Raw genomic sequence first — 25105 nt, forward strand, 5'->3', positions numbered from 1 at the left:
TCCCTCCAAAAACAAAACCATGATTGCCGTGGTTGTTGATATTGAGTAATGGTGGTAATTAAAGCTCTTAATAACCAAATAGCATCCAAAAGCCCCAAAAGGGAAAAAAAACACAGTCCCCATCTCAGGGAGAACCCTGGGCACCCTCGGGGGTCTCGTAGTGGGTCGCAGCCCGTGGTGGTGGTGGTCTGTCCCACAGCACCGGGCTGGTGCTTTCCAGCACACAGCACTGTCTCCCCAAGGACTGCATGATCTGGTGCTGATTATTAAAAATGACCCAAGATTATGGATGCAACTGAGGAATATTACGTAAGTTTTGTAGAAAAATGACCTGAATAGATGAGTGAAGGCTCTGGCTGGTTCTCCAGCTGCACTGAGCTCTGTCTATTTATATCACCTCTGGGCTTTCGAAGCCCTCCTTTAACTAAAGCTCATTTGATAACGCATGTCTTTTAAAAAGAAAATAACAATAATAAAAAAAAAAGAGGAATAGAAAAAGAAAGAGGGAAAGCAGGAAAAAAACCCTAAAGAAAAACACCTCTATGGAGAAGGTAGGGTTTTAATGAAGAAATATTTTATACTATTCTCCTACAACCTTAGGGCTAATAGCCTGGAACTGGTACTTTGGCTCCTTAAAAAGCCCAACAAGACAAGCCAATTACGGCCTCTGAAACATTTTTATTTTTAGTTCCTTGTAATAGCAATTTATCCTCGGCTATGGTACATTAACTGGAAGGAACAAGAAGTAGTAAGGTTTTGGCATCTTTGTAATAACCAACGGGCTGTGTTTACCAGGCTGTTAATAATGTGGGGTGGCTGTGGGCAGGGGAAAGGGCAGTGTGGGGATGGAAAAGGGCACCCAGCACCCAGATCCCCATATCTGGTGAGCGCTGCATTGTCATTCATTTCCCTGCAGTTTGTTCTGGGAGAACACAGGCTCCTGGTAGCTGGAATTCCTCAGTTTCTGCTGCCCCAGAGCTGGTGGCTTGGCTCAGAGGGGAGGAAGGGCTGTGCAGAGGGTGTCCCCAGGGATGCTGGAGCTGGTGGCACCCTTGGGAGGCAGTGGGTTCTGAGAGGGGCTGGGCTGAGCAAAGCCAGGCTCGCCATCCACTCCCCATGGCAGTGGGAGGAAGGCCAGTCCTGCTCAGATTCAGTCTCATGGCTGCAGGGTAATTTTGTGGGCTGGAGAGCTGCGTTTTCCTGCAAAAGGAGGGGAAAAAAATTAAAATAGGGTAAAACTGGTTTTGATAAAGAGTTTTGTTGTGAGCAAAATCCCCTCGAGGCTTCGAGTGGGAGCTGCCTGAGGCTATCCTGATTGCAAGCCTTCCCATGCAATTCCAGATAAACAGTGTGCATGATAAAACCATGAGCACAGCAGGACAGAGTTTGTCTGGGTTTGATTATCTGCCAGTGTGGGGGGATTTGAGCTGAAGCCAGGCAGGAGCTGCTGGTGCAGGGGTTCCACTCCAGGGTGGGTCTGGATGCCCGTGACCGTGTGCCAGGGGCAAGCGTGGGGCCAGAGCTGCCTCTGGTGAAGCCCTGGGAGGAAGATGACTGGGGGTGTGAGGTTGGGAAGCTCTGTCTGCTTGCCCAAAAGCCAGAAGAAATGGGGTTTGCACTGGAAAACGGGGCAGGACCAAGGTCCCTGTGGCCCCTGACTGCCCCAGGGCTTGTGCCTGCTCGGGGGTGCAGCCCGGGCATCCCGTCAGCAGCAGCATCTCACACCTTCCCTATTTTTAACTCAGCTGCAACGATTTTTGGGTTTTGGATTTTCCTTTTCCTTTTTTTTTCCTTCTTCTTTTTGCAGCGACAGAACTGTGATTTCTCCTGCTCCCTACAAAATGCATTGGTCTGACCTGCCACTCCAGAAGGTGAATGACAGGGAGTTTTATTTAGCCCTAGAGATGGGAACACTTAAAAAAAGGTTCTTCTGTTATATTTGTTTTCATTCCTAATGGCAGGAGGCAGGGCAAGGACAGTTCTGAAAGGTTTTTTAACATATCTCTAAGTCATGCCCCATCACCCTGGGCCTGCTGATTAGATCCAGATTGTTTCACTCACTGCTTAGGGAGGGTGTCGTCTGTGCTGGGAGCTGCATGTGTGGATCCATTACACATCTGAAAGTCCCAGCTACAGGTGATGGGAAACCTTCTATGGGGTTTATTGGCTGTTATTTATGTTATATATATATATAGAGTATGTTATTTATATGTTTATATATATATGTTATATATGTTTTATATATATAGATACATATTATATATGTTATATATGTTATATGTATATATTGGTAGGGAGTTTTCCTTGGCACACTGAGGCAGGGGCCCTGTGCACAAGGCTGTGCCCCAGGGGGCTGGCAAGCTGAGCCCCCTGCCCATCAGTGGGCACATGGGAGGGGGGCATTGCCCCTGCTGCCCCCAAATCCCTCCTCACCAGCCAGGGGTGGAGCACTGGGTGGGTGCCAGAGCATCACCAGCCTCCTGGCTGCTCTTGGCCCATGTGAGAAGGTGTCTGTGTGCTCCTCTCTAGAGAGCCTGCCCACTTTTGGGTCAGTATTTTGCTTTTCAATGGATTTTGAGGAGTGGTGCCAGCAGGTATCTGCTGTGAGGGTCCCAATGGAGGACCCCTGTGCCGTGCCCCCCAAAAAGCTTTGGGGTTATAGATGTGAATGTAAGGCAGGTGTTTTGGGATTGCATTTTTGCTCTTGTAACCATACTGTAGATTGATAATCTGCTGACAAATCTAACTGGGTGACACTATTTGTGGCTTTGTGGGGTGTAATTTTGGCTTTGTTATGTGTTGCTGCTCCTGGATTCAATCTGGGTTTTTAATCCTATACCTCTTTTTCAAAATCACATCTCAGCAGCAGCTTTTCTCTTGCCTCCCATCCATTTCCAAACAAAAAATGACAAAGCCTGTATTTATTTGGGGAGGGGACAGGGGTTCAGTGTGGATTAGTGGGATGCTTGCACTGTGATACAGTCTGGCTTGATGCTGCTGCTTAGTCTGATGAGAGGAGTGATGCTAAAGGATGAACTCTCCCAGTGATTTCTCTGCAATGCTTTTTATTTCATCAAGAGAAAATGGAGGCTGGACTCAGTTCCTTTAGTGTTTAATAATGTCTATCATAACGGAATGCCCTTTATTTAAGCTGCAGTAGTAATTAGAGGCTTGGTGGTGTTAAGTAGCCATAGAGTCTGGCTCTGAGGAATGTTCATTGTACCTCATTAAATTTGGAATTACTACTTAAAAGGCCAGAAATAAATATTCTGTTTATATTTCAGGGATAGTAAATCTAAATGGATGCTGTGTTTGCACATCCTCGTCTCTGCTCGTTCCTGCTGAAGCGAGCAAGGCACTGCTCCAGTAGGTTTGGGCAGCAATCAGAGTCTGCAAAACTGCCTAACCCCAAACCCAACCCTGGTTTCATTGATCAAGTGCAGGAAAATGATCTGCTGTATTACATCTAATTATAAAACATCAATATCAGATGCTAAATGCACTTACTTTTGCAGAGACGCTCCGTTGGTAGTTCACAGTTTGCAGCCTCCTGTAGGAGAGGCTCTGTCAGCGAGCTGGGTGTGGGGAGGTGACTGCAGAGGGACATGCCAGAGGTCAGCTCCTGTTGTAATGCAGGCAAACCCAATGGCAAGAAATGGCAATGTCTGACTCAATTCAGAAGGCTGAATTATTTCTTTAGTATAACAATGCTAAAATACATTAATATACTATATAAAGGAAGATACAAAAACTACATACTACTTTCTCAAACTCTATATCTCTAACTCAATTCATGACCCTCTCTGAGAGCCCAGCCCCAGGTGGGTTGGACTGGCCACCAGGCTCAAACAAGCCTCACCAGAATCCAACCAATCACCCCAGGGAAACAATTCTCCAAACACATTCTACATAAGAAAAACAAGGAGCAGAAATAGAAATTGTTTTCTCTTTCATTTCTCTCTGTGCAGGACAGAGCAGGGCCAGTGGCACAGGGCTAATGGGGGCAGAGGAGGGCCAGTAGCACAGGGTTAATTTGGGCAGAGCAGGGCCAGTAGCACAGGGTTAATTTGGGCAGAGCAGGGCCAGTGGCACAGGGCTGGTTCCGAGCCATCCCACACAACGGGGGAATCTCTCCTGACGTCCCTTGGGATCGCTCCCAGCCCGGAGCTGGGTCCAGCCCCTGCCCTGTGCAGGGGGAGGCAGAGCAGCCGTGTCCCTGCTGGGAGAGCACCAGCACCAGCAGCAGCACCAGCCTGGCTGCTGCTCTCGGGCTGTGGACTCGCTTCCCGTGCTCCTTGGGGCTTCCCACTGTGCCTGCTCCCCACGGGAAGGAGTCTCAGACCCATTCCTTATTTCCCACGGGCTAAATAAGCAGCTTGCTAAATGATAATGACTTTCCCTCATTGCTGATGCGTACTTCATTTGACCTGGTCCCTACTTTGAAATTTTCACTGTTTCCCAAGTGCAGCTGGAGCGTTCTTATTTAATTTGCATGAATTCTGTATCACCCACAGTGTAATTCAAACCATAAGAATTAAATGCTGGTGAGATCTCCTAACAGGCAGCATCAGTTCTGTTGCAGATTCTGGAGCCTGTGATTGAGTGGCCCATGGAGAACAGGACTGAGGATGCAGAAGGACCAGGAGAAGTGGTCTTACAAGCCCTACCCTTCCCACCAGGGAGGCCCAGTGGACTTTTGGGAGCGATTTGCCATTTCTGTGGTCCCCAGTGATGCCTGCAGCACAGAGGGAAGGTCAGGAGACTGGTGCTCCAAGTGGAGAAGTGGAGCTTGATGCAGAGGATGAGGAGCCGTCGCGTGTTTCTGGAAGATTTTGTGAAACCCAAAAGGAGAGATGCACATTGCTGCCTTGGAGAAAGGTCCGCTTTGTTTTTTAATAATAAAGGGTGACATGCAAGCTTTATTAACAAGGCATGTAGGAGAAAAAAGGCTCAAGGGATAACCCTGAAAAAGTGGTGCTAAATGTGTCATTTTTATGAAGCTGATTTTGTGAAGAGTCCCTACATGCTTTGGCAGGAGGTTGCAGCAGGTTTACAATAATTTGTGGAAAGATAGAAATGTTTTCACCCTGAAGTGAGAAGAAGGGCGGAAAGCCCCTGTGTTGAGATGCTTTAGAGCCATCTTCTGAGGCAGAGGCTGGCAGAAGGATGGATACCTGTCACTTGGGCTCCAAACAGCCATGGACATTGCTGGGGGCCATGTGTGGATGGAGGAACCTTTGTTGAGAGCCTGGATCCACATGCCACGGAGAGAGCTGGATTTTCACCTCCCTGCAGTTTGGTCTGAAAAATACCCACATCCGAAACTGCTGGAAAGAGGGAAGAGCGATAAAGAACCAGGTGCCAGGAGTCTGCCCGGAGGTGAGCAGGCTGCAGGGACAGGCTGTGCTGCTGCCAGCCTGCTGGCATGGCCCAGGACACGTCCCTGCCACCCTGGGCACTGACCCAGGCAGCATCCTGTGCTTCTGCAGCTCGGCAGTGCTGGGGGAGCCCGGAGCTGCTGCAGCCCCCTGCCCTTTCTGCTGGCACTGCCATCAGCTCCCCTGAAACCGCCTTTGGCTCCACCAGGGTTTATTTCTGTTTTCAGGGCAGAGAGTGAGCAGTCGTTAGAGCAGTGCCCTGTTGCTAACAGACCTTTTGCTGTTGGGGAAGTCACTCCATCGATGTCCAGGTCAAGAAGAGTTATACTGATGTTTGTACATATTTTTTTTTAATTTAATGGGATTGGCAGTCATCAACCAAAAGCAACCGCTAGGGGATAAACAAAAAAAAAAAGTTTAATATTTCCTTCCTGATTGCTCGATTTGGAGTGTGGCTGTTGTTATATTTATATTTGTGTTGCTAAGGCAGCGGTTAAAGCCTTTTCCAAATTAGGCACTGGTAAGCTGTATGGCAAGCCAGGGCTCTTTTTCATGGCACTGGCACCAACATTTGGAAAGCAAGGACAAACCTGTCCCTGAGGACAGCAGGGTTTCTCTCCTCCAAGAGAAACGCAGGCTGAGGCCAGAGACTTCATGCAAGGTGTTTGTCAGCATTTCCCAGTGTCTGGAGTGTATTGTTTGTTCATGGCACAGAGGCTGTGGGGCTGATCACGACAAGTTGAGCATCCTTTCTTCAGTTACAGCGAGCAGGAGATAAGGGCTGGCAGCATGCTTGGGAGGTCCTCGCTGTGCCTGGCTCTGAGCATGGAAAGGAGAGGCTGGACTTGGGGCTGGGCTCCCCTTTGATTTCCACAGGAGTGACGCTGATTAGTGAGAAAGTGACAGTTCATTTGCTTCTGCCAAAATAATGAAGAAGATGAGGGCCAGCCTCTCAGGGATGCACTTGATGAAGAGCACGCTTTCATCGGTGCCAGCCAGCCTTACCTTTTCCCTCTTTTTTGTGCTTTGACTTTGTTCTTTGGGTCTCATTAAGAGAGGGAGCGGATCCTTTCCCAATTAAAATGTTGACATGTTGAAGATGCTCTCCTTTCCCATCATTTTGCCTCTGTTTGTAAGTGGTTGCACCTTGCGGGATGAACTAGAATTAAATCAAGTGAACTTTGATTGAATAATGCAAGCTGTAAAGCAACCTTTCTCCATGAAAAATCTCATTTCTTTTTTATTTTTCTGGTTTTGATCCCCTAGTCTGCATGGAGATAACCTTGAAAGACAATCCCATGGCTAAGGAAAGAAACTGGGCTGGAAGGAGCATGCTGGTGTGGGAAGGATGGACAGCCCACCCTTGTGCCAGCGTGGGCAGCACAGGCAGCTCTCGCCTCTGAGGGTGCAGACCCAGGGAAGAGGATTTCCCATCCTTGTGGCCATGTCACTCCTTGCTTTGCCTGAAGTCTGGAAGTAATTATCATTACTTGTGCAGTGTCCAGTGGTGGGGGAGTTCCACGCCTGGGAACGGATGCTGTGTCCTACTTCTCAGGAGCCCCTTGTTCCGTGTGGATGTCGGGGTTTTATCAGTGGTGCAGAGCATCCTGAGGAGGGGACACGTGGAACACACAGCAGGGAGTACACGGGAAGGACATTCCTGCAGCCCATTGAACAGAAATTTGCTTGTCAGTGAACGAGTTGAGCCAGGATATGGGCTTTGTTTTTGGTTTGAAATCAATATCAAAGCTCCCAGGGATGTTGGTCTGAGGGGAATTTAGTGCCAGGTCTGTATCTGGGCTGTGGCAGTTTGATGGCAGCATGTGTGGTGTCTCCTCAGCCTGTGGGATTTTGGTGGCAGTGATCAGACTTTCCCTGTGGATGACCTTGGGTATTCCTTGGCCCCTGAAGCCTTGGAGAGGCAGTGTCCATGCTTGGAGTGTTTAAATCTCTTCCGTGTACCTGCACATATTGAAATTTGGTGTCTGCATTCTCTGACCCAGCTGTTCTGTCCTGGCTTTCCCAGGGCTGAGCTGTGCACACACGAGGGTGCAGGTGATGGAGGCAGTGGTGGTGCAGGGGGTCTCCCTGCTGCTGGGCACGGTGGTGGGGCTGGGGATGCAGGGATGGAGCCAGCTGAGGCTCCTGTGGAGCTGTTCCCACTTCTGCAGGTGCTGGGTGGCAGGAGGGGCTCCCCACCCTGTGAGGACTGTGCCAAAGCTGGCTCCCATCCCTTCTGCCCTGCGTTGCTTGGCTGCTCTCAGCTCAGCTGGGGGCTGCTGTGGGGCTGCTCGGGGGGATGCTGTGGGGTGGCAGCCACCCCTTTGGGATGACAGCACCAGGACTGATGGGCAAACCCAGGCTCAGGTGTTTTCTGTGCTGTTCAGGTTCTGGGTGTTGTGTGCTTTGGAAATACCTGTGTCTGCCTGCTCCTGAGCTCTTGGCACCAAAGGCATCCGGCAGGACCACGGGTGCAGGAGCTGCAGGGACCAGGAGTTGTGCAGTAAATCTCCAGCGCGAGTCTCCAGCAGTAATTACTGTGTGAAAGTAATAACGGAGCTGTGCTGAGTGCTAGGCCAACTCCCCCGGCTCGCTGCTCCTCGCCTCTTTCTCTCTGGGAGGTTCCTGTTTGGTAAATTAGATACTGTGCTGTATTTCAGAAAAGGTTACACTTAACCCAGGCTGCCTCTGCTTTATTACCTGGGCAGAGCCGTGTAACCTCTGCTGGGGTACGATTGGATTTCACACTGGGCTCTGCTGCAGTGGCCCCACTCCCTGCATCCTGCCATTGTGATTACGTTAGCAGCAGACTCTGCTTTCCTTTATTTATTGAGACATTAAAGATGCATGCATTTATTTTTACCATGTTCATAATTGCCATAAAAACAGGCCAGAGTCTCCCAGAGCGGCTCTTTGGGGAGGAGAGCAGCCACGGGGCTGAGGTGAGGAGGAGCGTGGCAGCCAGAAGGCAGGACAGGCTGGGGCAGGTGGACGTTCCTGTTCTGTCCTGGGAGGATGCTGCTGTTGTCCTTGAGCAGAGCACAGCCTGCTCCTGCTGCTGCTCAGGAGGCAAGGAGCACCCCAGGGCCAGGGCTGGTGCTGGTGGGAGCCCGGGTGGGATCCCTGCGGGTCTGGGGGGACTTGGGCTGGGTGGACGGGTGGACTGGAGTGCCTGACTTGTACAAGATCCTGCATCCTCAGGGGTCCCTGAAGTGCAGGAAGGATCCTGGCTAGGCTGTGCAGATCCCACCATGTTCCAGCACTGTGGTTCACTGTGCATTTCCCATCACATCCTGTCATGCACCCACCACTGCATCCCACCATCAGCTCCCACCAGCTCCCACCACCAGCTCCCACCAGGTCCCACCAACAGGTCCCACCACCAGGTCCCACCACATCCCTCTGATGGCTCCCACCATGGCTTTCCCTCTGCTCCCTCCCCTACCTTTCTGGTTGCTCTTTTTGGCTCCTTACCTGCTGCTAGCACCAGAGCCCCGGGGCTGTGTAATCTGAGGTTAAAAGACTGCCTTTCAAGAGCAGAACGAGTTAGTGGGTTTTGCTTGCCAGTAACAATTCCTTTGGCTTTTCTTCCCTTCTTTTACTTCCCTCTAACTTTTAAGCATGCCACCCATTGTTTGCTTTTTTATTAATAACAGAGCCCACTGTCTCTGCAAATGAAATGATGTAAAACAAAGAAAAGTGCCTGCATTAAATTCTCTGGCAGGGGATTACCTTGCTGGCATTTACATATCTATGCAATAAATATTTTAACATGTTAATTATACACTAATAAGAAAAATACCTTTTGAACTTTCAGTCAAATTGACACTCACAGAACTGAGTCCATCAGGGAATTAAAAGCAATTAGTTTTGTAACAGAGCATAGTCACATTGTTTCTTCTCTGCAAATTGTTCTGTGGTCACCAGCCAGCCTTTTTTTTTTGGTGGAAGTTGATGGAAAGACTGACAGGTACTGGAGTTTTCCATGCCTGTCTCTGTCCTGTCACAGGGATGCTTCTTCCCTCTCGAAAGGTTTCATGCTGGCCCTGCAAACCTGGCTCTCCCCAGTCATGGAGAAATCAGACTTGTAACCATCTCCGTTTTCTTTTCCTCCTTCCAGACTGAAAACTACTCCTTTGATTCCAACTACGTGAACAGCAGAGCTCATTTAATAAAAAGGTACGTAGGCTTGCTTGAGGGGCTTGCTTTGCCCAGCCAAGTCCCAAGGGTTTAATGTTCTTTCATACTGCCTTATATACTACTTGCTCATTTTAATATGCAAAACTTTTTAAGAGTAATCATTTGATTTTTAAACTTACTTCCCATTAAGTCCCATTGCTTGTGGTTTGCAGTAAAGGAAATCTTTTTTTCCTTCTCTTTGGCTTCTTCATGCTGGGAAGGTGCAGTAAGTGAGGTGGAGTGCTGTTACCCTGACAACTTTCAAATTCTGAGAGTTTATTCCATTTGAATGCACAGGAATAAAAGGATAGATTAGGGTGGTGAGATGTCCCTGCCATGTGAGGCAGGGAAAATTAAAAAAAGCCCACAAGTTGTTTGGGGCAGGTAATTGGGTTGGATGCAGCTCATGGTTCTAGCTCACTGTTTTAGTTTGAATACCAGGGCAAGCAGCACTTGGCTGGGCTGATCCTTTTCCATGTGTAGAAGGAAACAAGCAGTTCAGCTGCAGCCTGGCACTTACCCTTTGGGTGAAATCGTGCTGTCCTCAGAGCCTGGCAGTGCTGAGGATTTGTCTCTGGGGTTTTCACACTGGGGTTGCCCAGCTGAGCCCTGCTGGGCTGCGTTAACCCGGAGGTGAGCACGGCCCAGGGCAGGAGGCTGGGCTTGGAGGGACGGGCACTGGCACAGCCTGGCCAATGTCCCCCTGGGCTGCAGGGCTGCAGGGCTGCAGGGCTGCAGGGCCAGCTCCCTGCACAGGAGCAGGCTGCAGCATGGGGCCAGCAGCTCCTTCCTCTCCCCAGGGCCTGGCCAAGGTGTGTGGGGAGCCAGCCATGCCCCTGCCCCTGCCCAGCTGTGCTCCGTGACTCTGCAGAAGCCATCACCGAACCGAGGGTTTTACAGAGAGCAGAAGCTGGCCCTGAACTGCTGAGATCTGGTCTGAGCAGTAAAAATATCCAATTATCTGCCTGGCTGAGGTCCCGTTTGTTTACATCTTAGAAGCCCGAGCAGCGCAGGAGCTGGAGCAGTTCAGCTGGCGGAGGGCAGGGGTATTTGCCTGCGTGCCTCGTGGTGTTTAACCATGTTAATGTGACTGTGAGAGTCGGCTGGCCTGTGCCACGCTGCTCCTCGCCAGAGAGTCTTCAGGCACATGAAAAAAGCCCAAATCTATTAATCTTTCCTCGTTCCCACCTGAGATGAAGGCAAACGGCGCTCGCGCCCGCCGCAGCGGGGCTCACTCCGAGCTGCATTGTTTGGGAAATGCTGCTGCCGCCGTTCCCCCAGCCCTGCCCATCCTTTAGGGAAGTGTCAGCCGTGGAAACACGCCGTGTGGCTGCTGCATTACGGCCTGGCTGACTGCAGGCCAGATAAATGCCGTGCAACACGGCTTGCCTGTGCATTACGAGCAGCAGCTCCGTGTAGGACAGCAGTTCCCCTGCTTTCTGCCTTTGTCTTGTATCTTAAGTACAACGGGTGCCAGGAATGCTGTGCAGACATCTGAGAACAAAACATATTTTCTGTAACATACTGTGGCATCATTTTCATCCTTTGCCTTTATGAAGATGTTGTAGCCCTGCTATCTTTGGTGAGTGAATCTTCTCAAATCCAGCACTTAATTAATCTATTTGTACTTTTCCTGTGTTGTCTGCCTGCCTCTCTCGCTGATCTACACTCACACAAATGAATTGGAGATTTGTAGTGCTTTCTTAACTTAAAAATCTTTGATGTCACCTGGAATCAAAGCCAGCGGCTTCAATAGGGACATCTTTATTTAAAAGGTAATGTTTGAAGGTTTACCAATTTATATGTATTTCAGAGCTCCCCTCTCGTGTGCTTTTGCAGAGCATTAGATGGTAGGTGGTCTGCTTGGTTTCCGTGGAGACACAAAAGGGCTTTTCAAAGTAATGAAAATCTCCAGCTCTTTGGGGCTTTGAAGCCCAGGCCGCGTCTCTCGCTGACGTTTCACACCAAAGCAGCCAGGGAGGAAGTTTGCAGGTGGATCCTCCCAACAGTGCAGTTTTCCTGTGCCACGGCTGGGCGTGGGAGGAGCACAGGGTGGGTGTCCCCAGGACACCCCGATGGCTGTGCCACCTGGGGCAGGTGGTCTCAGGGTGTCCCTGCGTCCTGGGGCATGGCCCCTCTCAGGGTGTTGGGGTCCCAAATGCAGCCAGAAATGCAGCTCTTCATGGTCACAGAATGGTTGGGACCTTAAAAGATGACCCAGTTCCAGCCCCCTGCCATGGCAGGGACATCTTCCACTGGCCCAGGCTGCTCCCAGCCCCATCCAACCTGGCCTTGGGCACTGCCAGGGATCCAGGGGCGGCCATGGCTTCCCTGGGCACTCTGTGCCAGGACTGCTGACCCTTACAAGGAAGAATTTCTTTCTAATATCTAAATATCACCTTTTTTCTTCCAGTTTAAAACCATTCCTCCTTGTCCTGTCACTATCTGCCTGTGTAAAAAGTCACTCTCTCTCTTTTTTGTATGTCCCATCACTATTTGCCCATGTAAAATGTTACTCCTTTTTTATAAGTCCCATTTAGGAACTGGAAGGGACTCTAAGGTCTTCCAAGAGCGTCCAGGATGAGCAATCCCAGCTCTCTCAGCCTGTTTTCATAGGAGCTGCCCTTCCTCCATCCCTCTGGCCTGGGGGCTGCATTCCTGGGGGTCTTGGGGCTGCTCAGCCCCTGGGGGAAATCTGGGAGCAGCTCAGTCCTTGGTCCTCCCAGCAGTGGCTGTGGTTGCAGAGGCTGTCAGGATGTTTGACTGTGGATCGGATTTCCTTAAAGCTGCGTGAACTTGGACCCTGAATCACTGGTTTATTTTTAAAAATAAGAATGCATCATCATGATTAAGACATTCCTGTTTCCAGGAAGACTTTTGTTTTTAAGCTTGAAGTGATTAGGATTTGGCTTAAAACCTAAAAAAATGGGGTTTAGATCTTGTGTGACTTCAGTATGAGGTAGTGCAACTTGGGAGAGCCAAGTTGTAGAAACAGCTCATTTAATGTATATTTTTAAAATTTTATTTCAACTCCTGCTTCACTCTGAGCTTCTGTCAGACCCAGGGCAGCCTGAGGGTACCCACAGGCTGACACCAGAGGCAGGGGCAGGAGCAGCCTGCGGGGTGGTGCAGGCTGGAGGCTGTGTTTTGGGGTGCAGAGGTGCCAGTCAGGGAGTGTCCCCCAGCGTCCCTGCCCCAGCTCTCCATGCTTGGACATGTCACTGGGTGCTGTCCCTGCCCCAGCTCTCCATGTCATGGGTGCTGTCCCTGCCCCAGCTCTCCGTGCCTGGCCATGTCATGGGTGCCGTGGAGGGCAGGGACCTCCTGTCCCCGCTGTGGGGTGTCAGGGGCCACCTCGTCGCACCCAGCAAGTGACAGCTGTGTTTCCCCAGCAGCTCCACGTTCAAGGACTTGGAGGGGAACAGTCTGAAGGACAGCGGGCACGAGGAGAGTGACCAGACGGACAGCGAGCACGACGTGCAGCGGGGCCTCTACTGCGACACGGCCGTCAACGACGTGCTCAACACCAGCGTGCCCTCCATGGGCTCCCAGGGCCCAGAGCCAGGTGAGACACCGCTGTGCCCGGGGGTGCCCGCTGCCCCCTCGTGCCCTGGGGCTGCCCCGGGGGTGTGCAGCGAGGGTGCCCATGCTTGCTGGGGATAGCGCCGTCCTCATCAGAGTGGGGTCGATGTAAATTAATCTTCACGCCATGCCCGTCAGGTAAGCCAGCGGTTGGGGTTGTCCTCTGCTCACAGGCAGAAAACCCAAGGCCCTGAGCACGTGCCTGACATGAGGGAGCGCTGGAGCAGGGATTAGGGCAGGAATTGGAGGTGCTGTGCCCAGGGCTGGGCCCTGCCCGCCTCCCCTCCGCAGCACCGTGGTGTGTGTGCCCTTCCCAGCGCTCCCGTCCCAGCTCCGCAGCTCGCTCAGCAGCTTTCCCAAAGGCCAGCAGAGCATGTGGGCAATTAGCCAGCCATCCCACCAGGGACTAGCTCAGCCCAGTGGGCGAGGGTTTGCATCTTTTCACCTGCATAGGTGGCAGCTTTCAGCTCTTACCATCCCCGTGTGCAGGGATGAAGTCCTGCTCTGAAATCAGGCTGCTCTTAGCCAGAGGAAGGAAGTCAGAGGAGTTCAGCTGAGCCCAAGTGTGGCTGTACTTGGGCATAAATGTCGCTTTGAATGTCTGAGGGATGCAAACATCCTATGCAAACACCCTGTCTTTTTCAATTAAGGAGCCTGAGTGTGGTTTGCTGCTCCGGCGCGGGGGAGCCTCGGGGCACTTGGCTATATCTTGAGATAAGCTGTAGCTGAGGCTCAACTGGAAGCCCCACTGCTAAAAGACTTAAGGATATGAAAACAAAATGCTGTGATTATGAGCTGGTCTTCAGCTGTTTAATTCAATTCATGGTAAACATCATTAAAAGCCTTTGTTTTGCTGTCATAAAAGAGTCAAACGGGAGAGAGAGAGTTCTTGCCATCTGCGCCACCGAGTGTGGGATTTTTCTGGAGAGAATCTGATCCCTGTATTAATTCTCGATAGAGTCTGTTAAATGGCCATAGTTAACCCTGTAAGACTCCACGAGGAGGGGAACACAGAGGTCACCTACACATTCCACGCTGCCAGCCGCACTAATTGGAGAGGGATGGCATCTGCAGCGATAATGTATTTCCAGACAACCCTACTGTGGCCAAAGATGAAAAAAATTAAACATTTATATAACTGTACAGTGGCAGTTTAATTCTCTGCGGACCAGCACCGTGTCAGAGAATGCAGGCTGATAGCTATCATTTATTATTCTCCTATTACAAAGAAATGCTTTTTCAGTTCGATCAGGAGAGGGTTTCCTAAGATGCATTTGTAGTAAGGGATGACTTTAGAAGCAAAAATGTTCATAATTGATTCCCATCCTGGTGAATGGTCTGAGCAACATCTGTTAATTTTTTGTCACATTTCTTCAGCGAAAAACCCAATCTCAGTGGGCTGCAGATAGGGTTTTACAGGGATTACATTTCTGATAAGTCTGCGTGCTGGCTCTGATAACAATGCAAATAAGTTAAAGAGGCTGAGTTGGAAGCAGAGCTCATCAGAGGAGTCAGATGGAGGTAAATATGGTTCAGTCCACTGTAGCATGGACTCCTTGCTGCATGTAAAACACACCCCAAAAATGAGGTGTGTTTCCAGAAGGCAACTTCTGAAGGCAAGCTGTCTGTGTCCTGGTCCTGCAATGGCGCAGGGCGTTGGTGCTCCTGGGTGTGGTTTATTTTTGGGAGGAAAGCAGCCTGGTAGTGCTGCACTGACATCCAGCTGTGCCTGCAGGCAGGTGTGCTGCAGTCAGCTCTCTTGGCCTGCAGGAACCCCACTGTCTCGTGTGGAAGAGCTCAGGGTGACATTCTCAGGTCACCCCGACACCCGGAGCCCCAGAGCTGGCAGAAATCCTTGTAGATGGGTGGGAGAGGATGATCCCTCTGTGGTGGCTCCGGGTGGTCAGTATGGACCTGTCAGGCTAGCCTTTGCCTCCTGAGATGCTGCATTTCCTTCCGAGGGAGGTGGGCTTGCATGGATCCAAGCTCCTTTGTCTTCTTAAGCCAGTGGCACCAGTGGTGAGTACTTGGGCGTGGGAGCCCCAGGGAGCGGCTGGTGTTTCACTTTCCTGGGACCACTCTTGGGTGGGAGTGACACCAGCTGCTCCTGCTGGCAGGAGCCTTTTCTCCTCCTTTGGAAATGACCTAGATTTACAGAGAAATGGCAAACCATAGCGTGGAGAGTGTTGAGCTTTAGTGGGTAGCAGCAGGTCATCAGAAATACTGCCTGGAGCTCAGCCACGTTGCGTATTTTGGGAGCAGGACTTCTGCCCAGTCCCTCTTTACCTCAGGATCTTAATTATTGGTTATAAATTCATCTGATGAAAAGATGGCTTTAATTGCCCTAATATGTGCCCAATTTGGAGTTCATTATAGCCCGGGATTGTTTTCCTTCCCTTGCTAATTGACACCAAATGGGATGCAGAGGAAGGCGGGCACTGGTGCTGTTCCACCTTCAGCGATTGCCTGGCTGCCTGTGATTGTTTGTTTATTTGTGGAGGTGCTAAGTGCTGCTGGAGGTTTATAGGTACTCTCTTCCTGAGGAGTCCTCAGCTGAACCTCCAGATTTCTTTGGGAGAGGGGTGTTTTCAAGCAGCTGCTGGATCTCCGTGATGTTTTGGGATGGCTGGAGGAGTCTGCTGGAGGATGGGATTAAATTCTGGGGTCCCCTTTGTGCCTTGGCCTGTTTCACTGCAAGGTGGGGTGGATTTTCTCCGTCCCCCGGTGTGCCTGTGGCTCAGAGTGCAGCTCTGGAGGCAGCCCTGGTTTCCAGGATTTGCTGCAGCGTGGTGCTGGGCAGGGACAGAGGCGTGGGTGAGGCACTGGAGGACTCTGCCGTGGGGCTGGAAGCTCCTGGCACCTGCTCCTCCCAACAGAGCTCGGTGTGGAATGTTTCCCATCACTGCAGACTGTGGTGGTGGTTTTCCCTGGAAATGGCAGCGCAGGCCAGATGTTCACAGGGTAATTGAAAATTCCATTTTATCAGAAAGCGTTTGCTGTCAAAAAGTTTTATCTTTATTTCAACAAAGAGGCTGATTAGATCCCTCAGGACCTGAATTAGCATCTTTGAGGCTGGATACTCTGTTTTGTGATTCAGGTAGTTATTCCTGCCTTGGTTTTCCTCATACTGGTACTTTTTTCTTTAAATCCCCTTGCCCTCTTCCAATCATAGTATTTGTGCAGGTTTGGCTTGTTTTCTTTGTGCGGATGTGCACAAGCACCTAGATATACTTAAATGTATTCTACTGCCTTTTTCACCTTGCCTTGAGCGAGAACCATTCTCGTGCTCTCCAAGTCATCATGGGAGCTCTTGCCAGCATAGAAATCAGAAAGGAGATATTTCCAATGTAAGTTTTTAATGTTAGAAGCAACAGATTTCACACTTACCTTAATTCCCAGTACTGGCCAGTATTTAGCCATCAATTACAGAAAGAAAAATCATTGGTCCAATGAAGCAGTGATTCACTGTTTAAGATAAAAATAGAAAATATGAAAATAATAAGTACATGCTAATCATAAAATGGCAGTGTTAGAAATAATCACCACAGACATAAAAAGCTTTAAAATCAAAATGAGATGTTTTAAGGCAATGTCAGTAATGGATCTCTACAGAGAATTGCTTCTAAAAGCATCACTTCCACTTTTCTGGTGCCAGATCAGCAGTAAAGGTTCACGTGAAATGTCATCTGGAAAGACCTGATCCTGCATACATTTCCACATCTGTGTAACTTTGCTCACGGGGGGATTTAATTGTGTCTGAGTCTCATAAACTCCAGCAGGATGAAGGGTTCTTTGAATAGAAATGGGTTATATTTAAATAGTTATGTTAAGTCTTCTTTATACTATCACACAGTAGAGAAATAAGATTTGGATGTAAAGGAGAAGTGGGCCTGTGATAGTCACTGAAACTTTTCTTGCTGGTTGCATCCCAAATTATTCAGATGTATCATCATTTAGGGGATCAGGTTTTACCTGGAATATTCCAATTGGTTCTTATGCTCATCTCCATAGTATCTGGGTGTATTTCAGTTGTGAATTGAGAACATGACTAATGGTATTAACTGGAGGCAAACACAGGTATTAGAAACTGTTGATTTTTTGTAAGCTGATTTCCAGCAGTCGTTCTACCTACAGCCCCTTTCACTCTGCAGAAAAGTCTTTCTGAAGAGCTGCAAGTACATAAAGACCTAAGTGACATTCTAGGGATTTGGAGGGTGCACTTCTCTGGAAGTTTCTACAAATTAATAAAAGCACCTAATTTCTTATATTCACACATGCAGCACAAGACAAAGTATAGCATTCATAAGTGAGTGACAGCACATCCCTTAAGATGGATGAATGCTGTAAGCTTCCTTTACAGGGCAGTGTCAATTATTGCAGCTCCCCTGGTTTCTGTATTAGTGCACGGCTCTGGCAAAGCAGCCTCAGTGAGCTCCTGCAGTGGCCAGCCTGGAGGGAGCAATCAGCTTCTCACAGTCCTTGCAAAGCCCCGAGAAGGATTTTTCTGACCAGTGGGTGAGCTGGTCTTTGGGAAGAGGAGCTGATTGTCTTATGATTCCCACACTTTTAAATGACTGCGTGTTGAGCATCCAAGTCAGCTCCGTGTGGAGGTTACTGATGCTTTTGTCCATGCTCTCTCCATCCTCCCCAGGCTCCTGCTGACATTTCCTAGCCAGCATCGTGGAGGGGCATAGTATTTTTTGTTGGAGCATGGAAGGTAACTCAGCTCCTTCTTCAGAGGGCGATGTGGGCAGGCAGAGCTGGACAGAGGGACAGGCAGGCCCAGCCTCGAGCTCAGCAGGGCAGGGGTCACTTGAGGAGGTTTAATCCGTGCATGGACGTGCTGGTTGGCACACACAGGTCCCTTGTGCTGCTCTCACTGAGCACTGCTTGGAGAAGTCCTTGCTGGGAAGTGCTGGGGGCCAGGGGTGATGCTGAAGTCATCTCCGTAGCAGTAAGTGAAGCCAACCCCTCTTTGCAACAGCAGAACTAAATAACAAACAGATGTGCAACCTCCTTTGTTTGCATAAGAAGCATTGTCCTGTATCCCACATTCCTGGCACTCTTCCTTCAGTTTCCAGGTTCCTTCAAAGATAGTTCTTATGGAGTCTTCAGCACTGAAGTTACTCCATTCAGGGTCACAGGAGTTATAACCTTTAGATCCTCAAGTTTCTCCCCCCCTAAGCACAGAGAACACTCAGCAGATGTGAACATTTTGGCAACTTGGAGAAGAAAATTAAAACTTGAATCCATGCCCTGTTGTGTAGGTTTGTAATGGATGAATGATCAGCCCCGAAATTTGGAGAGTTTCTACTGTTTTATTGTACTTTTTAATGAGATTTTGTCAAATCCAGTCATTGCTTACCCATATTTTTACTGGGTGAATGGAGAGCAATTTACAGGAGATGTGAAGAAGAGGTATTTCAGATTAGAGAATTTCAGCTTCTATTTCTGCTTGGTTTTGTTAACTGTTCCTAAACTCCAGCCTAAGGAGAACCTTTGCAGAGAAGATCTTTGTCTCAGGGTTCAGCTGAAGATGGGGTGGTTCTAACCCTGGCTTTTCCAAAGCCTCCTTTTCCAGAGTTGCTACCCAATACTTGGATTTTAAGATATTTGAAGATAAATAAACAGTTCAGGCAAGCTTGCAGCTTCCTTTTTCCTTACAAACAAGTAAAAAAGAGGCTCACGTGGCCTCTTTTCCCCCTCTGCCAGTAACTTCTAAGGAAACCTTTAACACTTTCCTTCCCCCAGCAGTTAAGTCTGGCAAAGTGGTCAAGGTAATGGCCATCAGATTTAACAGCAGGGAAGGTATATGAATAAAACCAAACCTTCTGCTTACCCAGCAAGCCAGCACTTCCCAATCTCCTCCTGTAATCAATCTGCATCGTTAATGACTCTGAAAACAGACTGAACTGCTGGGGCTGGCACCGGGAAACTTGCATTACAAACTAACCATCTCTTATTAACCTTTCGGTGTTTCCTTCACAGTACTAATTAGAGCCAAATAAAACTACTGTTTGTGAAACTCTTAAGTTAAAACATAATTTTCAGAGAAAATATGGTAAACTCCAGAGCTCCTGTTTGCTTGGCCTTTCTTTTTAATTATGATAGGGGATGGCTGTTACTTGTTTAACAGAGGCTTACATGATTAATGCTGCAATGTTACTGTAATTAAAACGGCAAAAAGATGTGATTGGGACCCGTATAATTTACAGACATCTCGACATTCTGGTGGCAGAGCTGCTCTAAGTGTTGCAAAGACGAATCATAAAAATTTATTCTAATTAAAATTGCCAGATTGACTAAACAACAGGTGACTTATATAACTTGAGCGACTTGCACTTGGGGTGAGAAATCATCTGAAATCAGTGAATTATACAAAGCTGCCTATTATTCTGCTAAATGGGAAAGTGTGTGCTTACCATGGCAACCCGCACCAATTTTGCAGCCTCTGGAAAATACAGGGCCCTTTATGAAAGGAATAATCAGCACGAGCAGCGTGGTGACCCCCGGCTCTGCGGGGACAGGGACAGGGCCTGGGGGCTCTGGGGCAGCCCCTGGGCACAGGTGGGTGCCAGCAGGTGAAACCCTGCCACGGGACATGGGGGCTTCAGGTGTGAGCCAGCATCTCCAGAGGGGCTGCCACAAGTTGGGTGCCTGTTGTTTTTCCCCAAAAAACGTGGTGCAGTTACGTTTCTGTGTGTGATAAGGATAAATCATTTAGACCTCTGTTAATTAGGCTGCATGCTGCAGAGAGCTGTAGGGCAGGGACTGTGTCTCCCCTGGGTGCAAGGGAAGGAGCCCACCCGTCTCCAAAATATGGAGATATGGGTGAGTGTCTGAGCTGCTCCAGTTCCTGCAGATAGCTGCTGAAGGGAGACACACCACTGGGTTTGTATGTAGGTTGTTTTACTAAATGATCTATGTAATAATATATAAGTCAAAACTCTCTAATAATTGGCACCAAACAGCAAAGAGAGCTCGCAGCTTTTATCTGTCTTGAGGGAAGTGCTGCCACTCAGAACTCGGGAGTGCTGTATTTTATTTCTCATACAGCATATATGAATGTAAGACTAGATAGTTTTAAATGGGTCACAGAATTATTAAGAAGTTTGGCAGCCTTTCCTGCCGGTGCATGCAGGTACGTGGGGAGTGGGTGGGCTGGGGAGCAGGAGCGTGGGCTGTGCCAGGCTCTGGCTGGGCCTGTGTTGCCTTTGCACAGTCATTTCCCCTTCCATCCTGCATTCAGCCCCTCTGTCTGTTTGGAAAATCAGTTCTTTATAGCAAGTATTATTACAGATCTGTGTTAGTCACGATGTGTATAATCACTGTAACGCATAAGGTGGCCCCTGTTTTTGCTGAGTATCTGTAATGGTAGTGATCAGTTTCCCCACTCGCAGCATTAGCTCTCTTAGTGCTTTTATTTTTCAGCAGAAACCCCCTTTTGTTCCATTTTCCTTATTGTATTTCACCCTTTTCCAAGTGTGAAGAACAACTAGCTTTGTAACTGGCTTCATTGGCTACCAGCATGTTGTGTTTCATTACCAACATCCACAGCTGGCTGGGGGGCTGGCACGTGGCAGCAGGTGACAGGTGGTCACCACTGTGTCACCTCACCTTTGAGCAGTGACTGTCCCACCTGGGGCTGGGCAGTGGAGTTGGGTTGAGATGGGTCAGGCTCGAGGTCTGGGTGTCATAAATAGGGGGACATCTGGGTGTGTGTAGTGAAACCAGAGTTTTATCCCAAAGAAATCCTGGGTTAGCATCAGTCCCTGCAGGAAAAGGAGTTTAAATTGAAAAAAGGAAAAAAAAAGATGAAAAGCCACCTCTCTGAATTGAAGCAATAGGAAATGAAAACTGCTGAGATACACTGTCATGTGGGTAGTGGTGCTACCAACCTGTGCTGCAGTAATTACCTCTATGCATGCAATTTGTGCTCGGCTACGACTGGTTTCCCACATCATCCGGTGCCCAGGCTATATTCAGTCAGTCCCAGCTGGAGAAACCTAGCTTGGCTCATTTGGTGAGATTTCACCACAGATTCTACCTTGTGTGCCAGGGAAGCGCTGCAGAGCCACCCTGGCACAGGGCTGGAGGGGTGGGACAGTGACAGCAGGGACAGGGGTGCCACGGCCTGTGGGTGCTGAGGACCTGCACGTGGGGCTGAAATGTGAGGAGCTCCTGGCACTTCCCAGGGAGAAGTCTTGGCTCTGCTGGGTGCGTGCTGGGAAGAGCAGGTTTTGTGGTTCCTCCTGCACCGTTTCATGTGAAAAATGAAAGAGGGAAGATGTCGGTTGGAGATTTTCGTGAGAAGCCAAGGGAGGTGGGTGTCCTCATCTCCTGCAAACCAAAATAGGTCGATTACTGTATTTCCTCTGGCTGCTTTGGAAGTGACTGCCTCAGTGAGGAGATGAAGCAGGGTGGGAGCTGCTGCGAGTTCGAGTTCGGGCACGGCGCTGCCTCCTCTGCTCGGGCACGTCCCGAGCCAAGGGCTCCCGAGGCAGGCGAGGAGCCCCCGGGTTTGCCCCGCCACAGGAACTTTCTCAGCTCACCTACCTGTGATCCTGGGTTAGTGCAGCTTGGGGAGAAGTTATAAAGGGTAGCTCTTGTGTGGGAAGAGGAATTTGGCTGGAAATCTGAAGTTAAAACTGCGCACAGTACTAATTCAGGAGCTGTCAGAGAAGGTTTTTTGGGAACAGTAGCTGCATTTGTGGAGGGTTTAAATACCTTTGAGGCAGGTCAGGCATACTTACGTGTGTCTTGGAAGGTTACTGTGTGTATACTGGACTTTGACTTGTTTTTTACTCTCTGTGTTTACCAGTCCATCATCATCATCATTATCATAATCACACAATTGTTTGGAAGCAGATGATCCATAAAGTCCTGTCCAACCCCCTACACTGGGCAGGGACACCTTTCACTATCCCATTTCCTCAGAGCCCCATCCAGCCTGGCCTTGGACACTTCCAGGAGTGAGACACCCTCAGCTTCTCTGGCCAACCTGTGCCAGGGTCTCACCACCCTCACAGTAAAGAATTCATTGCTAATGTCTCATCTAACCTGTGAGTTTAAGGCTATTTCCCCTTGCCCTAGCGCTTTTGCCCTTGTCAGCAGTCCCTTCCAGCCCTCCTGTAGCCCCTTTGTTTGTTATTAAATAAATAATTTAACACCAAATTAGCTGCTGCTCAGAGCCGTTTGGGTGGGAGCTGTGTGCAGGGTGTGCCTGTGTGTCCATGGCAGCATCCCAGGAGCAGCCCTGGAGCCCGGGAATGCCGAGTGCCTCGCAGAGCTCACCGGTGACTCCCCTGTCCTGCATCTGTTCTGTCAGGGGTGCTTTTGCAGCCACCCTGGGGTTGGTTTTGTCCCTCGGATGCATTGATTGACAGACCTTTCCTGTGCAGTGCAGCTCTTCTCGATGACACGCCACCAAGCACATGATAACTCAGCAGCCTAAATTATTCAGGCAAATTGAAAGTGTTTGGCTTGTTCCAAACTTTTGTTTCCTTTCAGCGCTGTCAGGAGCACAGGTAGCCCTGATACTTGTATTGCAATTCATTCAAGTGCCAAGGAGACACAAACAGCTCAAGTATAACTTAGTTTTACCTTGTTTTTTGCTTACCTCCACCTTGTCGTGCTCTTTCTGGGCACTTCTGTGCCTCATAAAAATGTTTATCTTGCACCTACAGATTGCTCTGCTCTGCTATGCTGCTGGGTTCTGGGAATTCTCTGCATCATGTGGTGGAAAAGCCCCTGTAAAATCTGAAAAAAAATCTGTGTCTGTTCCACCCTCTAGCAGAAGTACATTCACTCATGCAAAAATTTTGACCCATTAGGCATCACTGTAGGATCCAGGAACCTCATCTTAATGAAGACAAGTAATTAAAATTAACAATTCTACCTGCAATTCCCTCATTGCCTGACCTCTGCTTTGTCAGTCTTCCTCCATTGTTACTAGGTGGATATGTTGAATTAATTCACTGTAAAAATCCACACAAGCCCTTCTTTGGGCAGCCTTGCCTTGCAAGGACCACCCAGTTATGGCAAGCAGATGGAGAGGAGATGCCTTGTCAGTGCAGACATGTCCCCTGGCTTTCTGGACACTGTTCAGGAGCTTCTGGGATAGGTGAACAAATTGTCTTTCACCCTCCAAACACCTGTCTGGAGATTTAGGACCTCACTCAAAGCCTTTTGAATCCATCAGGATTCTTTCAGCTGAGACCACTGGGCTTGAAATAGGACCCGGGAGAGCTGGCAGCCTCAGGGGTGTGCTCTGAGCCTTGCTGCAGACATTGGTCAGCTCAGCCTGCGTTCAGCAGGGAGCTGAGGGGAGAGGAGATCTCTGCTGCTGAGCATCTCCCTAATTCAGTGCACAGGACAGAGCCTTGGGAGATGGAGATTTGCCTTGGAAAATTCCAGCTGCAAATGAGATGCATGATTTTAGGAATTAGAATAATTACCCCCTGGAACAGGTTCCCAGGGGATGTGATATATTCTGTATCACTTAGTCTTTAAATCACATTTGCATGTTTTTCGGAAGAGCGTGCCTAGTCCCTGAGAGCGAGGGGCTGTGCCTGAGAAGCACAGTGTGACAGGGCTGAGCAGCCCGTGCTTCCAGGGGAGCAGGGCAGGGAGTCCCCCTGGTCCTGCGTGGCCTGAGCCCTGCAGAGCCCTGCGGCCGTGGGCTTTGGCTCATCCTGGAGAAGAGCTCCCGACTGTCCCTGGGTTGGTGCTGGCGGCTGTGCAGGAATGTGCAGAACTGAGCAAGCAGCACTGGGGATGATTCAGAAGCCAATTCCCCCAGCCAAAATCTGCCTTCTCTTCCCAAACACACGCAGTCCCTTCCTCTGAATCAGATATCCCCAGGCGCTGAGCAATCCTGGCTGTATCAGTGTTTCCAGGGCCTTCCCTCCCACCACCCTCTGAGTGATGAGAATATTTTTGTAGATCTCATTTCCTGGCCTTTCCCTTTCATCTCTCAAAACAGCAAGTAAATGAACAGCCCTTTAGTTTTTAGTTACTGCTCTGCACCCAGTGAGCTATCAGAGGCTGTTGACAATGACTTTTCTCTTTTCCATGCTCCTGCCTGCAGGATTTGGGGAGATAATTCATTTTGTCCTGGTGCTTTGTCAACTTTCAGCAGCTGTAATTGCCTAATGATCAGTGCCGATGCTGTTGTTAAGCCTGTTAAAACTTTGTCCTGCTGAACAGCCAGACTGTGCCTGTCTCATCATGTTGTGCCTGCTGTGCTGGCTGGGGCTGCCTTTGATGCTCCCACCCTGGCCCCGTCTTTGGCTGCTGCCTCCCACCCACCTCAGGCGCTGCCGAGGGCATGGGTGGATGCAGCAGGGTGCTACCCATGCCAAGAAACTGCACCTGGAGTTACAAATAGCTGAAGAATAATCCCACAGAGAGCCAGATGCTCTCCAGGAGGAATCCCCTCTCGGCCCCAAGGAGCCTGGGGCTGGTTGGTGAAGGTGGCCTGGTGTCCGTGCCCTGGTGGGGTGGGTGAGAGCAGCTCTCTGGAGGAGTCTATCACTGGTAAAGCACTGCTGTTTAGCAACCTGCTGCTATTTCTGCTTTTCCATCTCTCTTGTGCCTTTCCCACCATCGTTAGAGTTTTTTTAGGGCTCTAATTGGCTGCATTTCACACCATCACCTCTTTTGCTGCTCACCCGAGGTGCCCAACTGGCTGGTGCCTTCTCTCCAAGCCCCTGTCGCTCATCCTCGCCTCTTCCAAGGCTGGTTTTTAATGGCACACACTGAACATTAGTGCAATACCATCCCTTTTCCAAGAACAGTCTCCATCCACTCTTCTCCCGTCCCCCAGTGCCTCATCCAATTTAATTAATTATACTTAGTATATTACGCATCCTGTCAAAGTTTTTCCTTTCCGAGGTTTAATGGTTTTTTAATTCTAATGCATGCTGCATGTGTAAGTGTTCAGCAGCGAGGCGGGCGTGCAGTGC

General features: G+C 49.4%; 1 protein-coding gene across 1 annotated transcript in view; it reads left to right on the plus strand.

The window, feature by feature from the left end:
• Nucleotides 1-25105, plus strand: part of PCDH19 (protocadherin 19) — a 58401-nt gene that overhangs the window by 18435 nt on the left and 14861 nt on the right. Inside the window, exons 3-4 of the mRNA XM_021528487.4 lie at nt 9499-9557; nt 12953-13122. Coding sequence (XP_021384162.3) covers nt 9499-9557; nt 12953-13122 — 229 coding nt within the window. The remainder of the gene's footprint in view (nt 1-9498; nt 9558-12952; nt 13123-25105) is intronic.

This window comes from Lonchura striata, chromosome 4A (assembly GCF_050655825.1).
Source record: "Lonchura striata isolate lonStrDom1 chromosome 4A, ASM5065582v1, whole genome shotgun sequence".
NCBI classification, from domain to species: domain Eukaryota; kingdom Metazoa; phylum Chordata; class Aves; order Passeriformes; family Estrildidae; genus Lonchura; species Lonchura striata.